This window comes from Neolamprologus multifasciatus, chromosome 20 (genome assembly GCF_963576455.1).
Source record: "Neolamprologus multifasciatus chromosome 20, fNeoMul1.2, whole genome shotgun sequence".
NCBI lineage: Eukaryota > Metazoa > Chordata > Actinopteri > Cichliformes > Cichlidae > Neolamprologus > Neolamprologus multifasciatus.
The window spans coordinates 18,056,848-18,061,991 of record NC_140458.1 but is presented as its reverse complement, the minus strand read 5'-3'; the positions used below and the strand labels follow the sequence as shown (position 1 = coordinate 18,061,991).

General features: G+C 37.0%; 1 protein-coding gene across 1 annotated transcript; it reads left to right on the top strand.

Moving 5' to 3' along the window:
• The first annotated feature begins 2,666 nt into the window (after positions 1-2,666).
• On the top strand, positions 2,667-4,599 carry LOC146494774 (G2/M phase-specific E3 ubiquitin-protein ligase-like). The gene is made up of 4 exons (XM_085145091.1): positions 2,667-2,856; positions 3,132-3,301; positions 3,845-4,059; positions 4,159-4,599. The coding sequence occupies exons 1-4, from the start codon at positions 2,713-2,715 to the stop codon at positions 4,392-4,394; spliced, it is 765 nt and encodes a 254-aa protein (XP_085001217.1). The 5' UTR covers positions 2,667-2,712; the 3' UTR covers positions 4,395-4,599.
• The last annotated feature ends 545 nt before the right edge of the window (positions 4,600-5,144 follow it).

Sequence of the window (5,144 nt, the reverse complement as noted above, 5' to 3'; positions counted from 1 at the left end):
GACCCAGAGATTGTTATTAAAAAGGCCTCTGAGCTTGATCTTGCTGATACCTGGTAAGTACAATTTAAATTTTTTATAGAGTTTTCTTGTTGTTTAGCCACCAGCATTTGCCTCAGTTCAGTAAAACAGTTAATAGTTTATATGTGAAATACATTTTGTGTGTGTGTGTGTGTGTGTGTGTGTGTGTGTGTGTGTGTGTGTGTGTGTGTGTGTGTGTGTGTACGTGCTCGCGTGCGTGTGTTTGTTTGTTTGTTTCAGCCATGGGAACTTCAACATGAGAAGCGGCAGAATATGAGTAAGTGATATTTAATAACATGTAATCTTTTACTGTTTTTTGGCCTACACTTTGTATTAATGAGATATACACTTTTGGTCATTCATTCATGTATATGGTTTTTGGAACATGGACTACATAGATACTGTGTATTGCTTGTTTCTTAATCAAGATGCTTAATATTTTCGAAGTGGTCGATGACATATTTTCACAGTACACAACAATAATGCTTTTCTTTGTTCTCTAAGGAAGGATGCTGGGGATCTTGTGCTTGCTAATGAAGTACAACACAGGTAAAAACTATTTTATTAGTAAACAGTGCAGCAGACAATCTCGCACCGCCTTTACTTTGCAATTAGATAACGATTCACTGTTTGCTTATTACATTCATTGTTATTATACAATGCATTTCACATCCTCAATTTTCATACTATCAATAGATTATAACATCCACCCCTTAAAGGTACAATAATCAATACTAACAGTGAAATAATCACAAAGCAGTCTAATGTCTCAATCATGTTGGAAAGGGAAGGTTACATTGAACTAACTGTGTATGACTCGTCTTTGTCATCTAGAATCTTCTGGCGCTGATCCGTAGCCATGAGAACTCATGAACGGGAGGAGGGGAGAGTCACTCGTTTGTTTATAAAGATAGACTGCAGTATACAAATTTGACCACAGGATGTTCTTCTTATTTCATTCTTACTTAGTGTACCTTTAGATAATCTTTGGGATAGGGAACCGGAAGGTCATCCATCTACTTCCAGACCATGGGTCCCCTACTGCTAAAAAAAATCGGAGTCCTATGAGCCAAATAAAAATTATTTTCTGATCCTGTTTGATGTGTGCCATGGATTTAAAATATGAATGTCCGTGAAGGTATATAAAACACATTTTGATGCCAAAAAGTGCTTAAGCGACAGGTGGGCAAAGAGTTATTTTAGGTTTTGTTTGAAACAGACGTGGCGAAATGTAAAATGTTCGTCTCACAAAATTGACATCATCGAACCAGACACAGAGAAGAAGGAAAAGCTTAGTTTAGCGAGCTTCGAATCCTTCTTCCAGGATGATGTGGAGAAAACCACTATAAATCTGGCCATGTGATAATTAGCAGTCTACAGGGTGGGGGAGAAAAGCTTCTGAGGGCGACGTCATATTTGCAACACTGACTTGTATTCATTTAATGACGAATTTTTACAAGCTAACAAATCTCAAATTACATTACAGACATAGTCGAACACAATTTTTATTATTTAAATTGAAGTACAACATATGTGTGATTCAAGAGAGTAAGGCAAAGCGACCAGGAAAATAACTTTATTAGCTCCATTCACTTCCATTCATTTTTTCTTTTGTTCAGGGACCCATGAGCAGACCAGAAGGGGAGGGAGACTTAGGCTCCCTATATTAAGAATAATTATCAATGGGTCAAATATGAAGTTTCATTCATCCTCATTTCTGTATTTCCAGGTCATAGATTTGGAGAAAGAAAACGAATACAGGCAACTACTGAAATGCCTCACTGTCGGAGCTCCTGTTACAGGTGCATTGTATCTTGAGTAATTATTCCAGAGGGTTGCACAAAATATATACACACAATTATTATAAATGTATGTAGTTTGACTCTTTTACATTCGATTCTTCAGAAAAAAAAAATAGTAGAATCGTTCTATAAACTGGAACTGCATGTTTATGCATTTGTCTTTTTGCATCTACACTTTGTGTACATGTTTTCACTCTGCAGAAACTACACACGGCTGTTTGAACCGATTGTGATTGATGATGAATATCCTACTCCTAACGAAGCCAAAGCTGAGCCCCCAGAAGAACCTGTGTTAGTAATTTAAACATTTGAATCCAATTAACCGCCATCTTGTTCTGTACAAGACATCATGCAATCATGAGAGAAGTATATACACCTTTAAAAAATAAGTTTCCTTTTTTTTTTTAGAGACACCAATTTGCAGGCACATGAAATTATTGCAAATTTGGCACTGGAACTTGACCACAAGAAGGTCAGCAGGTTCAATATATCAAGGTCAGCTGTATGGGATGGAGCTGTTAGAGGATTTTGACGCAGCACATACTCTGACAACTACGACATGTTCATCAAGTTTAATGATGATGCTGGCAGCTTTGAAGAAGGTTTGGATACAGGTGGCCCGAGGTGTGAATTCCTCACACTTCTTATGGGCAGTTAAGAAGTGTGAGCTCCAGAGAGCTGCCCACTTCTTATGGGCAGCTGGACCTCCAGAGAGCCGTTATCTTGTATATAATTCAAGAGGTGGATGTTTTCTCCGTAATTATTACAATGGAAATTTTTAATAAAAATTGGCTTATTTTTTTCATTAGCATATTTAATAGCAATTAACCATGATAATTATGTGCCCTGTATAACAGCTGCCAGGCAAGATGAGTACTTTTTAGCAGGAAAGATGATTGCTGTATCCATTGTGCATGGGGGACCAGCACCACATTTCCTCTCCAAGAACCTGGTCAACCACATCACAGGGAATCAGAGTTTCAGCGCCACTGTAGAAGATGTGCAAGATGAGGAGATCACAAAAGTTCTACATCAGGTAGAAAATTACCTAGGCTCAGGGAATGGGTTTACTTAGAAGACACTTGGGGCCAGTTTAAAAGATTTAATCAGGATAAAAGTTATCCGGGTTGGATCATATTCTTGAAAGTAGTTCAAGGTAGATTCTGTAATCTGAAAGGACAGATTTCCACCTCCCAACAAACACAGTGAAATAACAAATTTGATTATTTTTTTATCCATGTTTGAATGAATCGTAAAAGTAGTGAAAATTATATTTTTGTTTTTCTTACAGTAAACCTTTTTTTTTTATAGGTCCTGAAAGCTGAATCAGAGGAGTCTTTGCATAATCTTATTTTGCAAAACAGCACAATCTTCCAAACTGCTGGATGCCTCAGAAACGTCAAGCCTTGTGAGAAACAAGCATTTGTGGAGGAGTACCTCAGATGGTACGTCCTTGAAAGAAACCAATGTGTCATTCAACGGTAAACTCATTACTCCTTTTAAATTCAGGATGGCCAGTTGCTCATCACAGCAGCCACTGACATTTTCAGACCTTCAGATGTATATGAAAAAACTGATTCAGTAGCATCCGTGTGATCTGATGAACAACAAGTTAATTCCTGAGCCACTGTCGCACGCTATTAACCTTTTGACACTAGAGCTCTAATTTAGTATACATTTATTGTTCACAATGACCCATAATAATCATAGTCATGCAACATGATTAATTTTTCAGTTATTTATAAAAAGAGGTGATCCCTTGTTTGACACACTTGTTTATTCCAGTGTGAAAGCACTATTTTTTTTTAAATGCTGAAATCCCAATGAGCTCTTCTTTTTTTGCTGTCACAGTTAATTTCTGAGCACTATGAATTGTTTTTGTGTATGAGTGATTCTATGCATTTGAAATCTGTCCAAAATTTATAATGAAAGATCTAGTAGGTAAAGACATTTAAACACAATTTAGAAGACTGCAATAGTTATAGCTATAAACCAATTATTAGTTATTTGTCTATCCTTTGCAGATTTAAAGATGGACTGGAAAGTCTGAATTTTTTAAGTGCACTGCAACAACATTCCAGTGTGCTGGCCCCACTCCTATGCTTCTCTGCCAAGGCCCTGACTGCTTCAGAACTGGAGAGCATGTTCAGACCAGATCTCAGCCCAGCAGGAAGCAACAAGCAGCATAAGGAGGTCCTAACACTTGGCTTTTGGGCAGATTATCTCCTTGATTGTGAAGGTTTGAATGGCCGTTTTTATTTGTTTATAGTTTTATGAAAGGAGAGGTAAGGAAATTAATTTTCTGTAATGTACTACAGTGTTTACTTTCTTCTTTCAGAGAAGGCAACAGCAGTGTGTCTGGAAGATTTGATGATGTTTGCCACAGGGCTGACGGCAGTTCCACCGGCAGGAATGACACCACCACCATGCATCCAGTTTTTAAGTGATTCGCCTTTTCCAGTTGAAAACACCTGTGCAAATACTCTGAAGCTACCCATCTGTGACTCATACAGCATCTTTAAGGCCAACATGGACTTTGGAATTCAAAATGCTCCAGGATTTGGATGTTCTTAAATCAGCAAGGTCATCAAGTTACAGTTACTGAGTTACCCTGTTAGGTTCAGCTGCCGTTGGCACACTACTTAACACATTCATGTGACAAGCAACTTCCATATTGTTAAACATTTAGTTGTTTTTTCTGAATATTGTGTATGTTGGAAAAGTGACAGAAATGCTGGACACTATTTGTAAATGGTTTTATTAAAGAAAATTTAAAATGTTTCCTTGTGGTTAAATGTTAATATTTAAATCCATGCCAGTTGCTGTATATTATGAACAATATTATATTCAATTTAGCAAGAGGGAAAGGAAACACTACTAACGTTAAAAAATGAAGGAAAAACAGAAGGGCTGGAGCACTCAAGTAAGTCCAAAGGTTTTATTAGGTGCAAAAAAAGGAAAGAAACTAACGTTTCGACGCCGTGTGTGTCTTCGTCAGAGTAACTCTGACAAATGTCATTACAAACTGAAGTTCAGTTGGTATCTAAAACCCAGCTATGTCCTTCAGTATGGAATCAGAACGATGCCACCTTGAAACGAAACCGAAAAAAATATTGAAACCGAAAAAAAATATTGTAAGCGAAAACAAATAATTACAGTTTCAATTAATTGTTTTCGCTGTCAATTTTTTTCCGGTTTCAATACAAGAATTTTCAGTACATTTATTTCAGTTACAATATTTTTTTTCGGTTTCAATATTTTTTTCGGTTTCGTTTCAAGGTGGCATCGTTCTGATTCCATACTTCAGGGCCAAATACAGTTCTG

Bases quoted from the DNA above. Each gene is read 5' to 3' on its own strand.
- LOC146494774 (XM_085145091.1), top strand. From the start codon at position 2,713: ATGATTGCTGTATCCATTGTGCATGGGGGACCAGCACCACATTTCCTC. The intron at 3,302-3,844 runs GTAAACTCATTA...TATCCTTTGCAG, and splicing joins AACCAATGTGTCATTCAACG to ATTTAAAGATGGACTGGAAA. The intron at 4,060-4,158 runs GTTTGAATGGCC...TTCTTCTTTCAG, and splicing joins TTATCTCCTTGATTGTGAAG to AGAAGGCAACAGCAGTGTGT.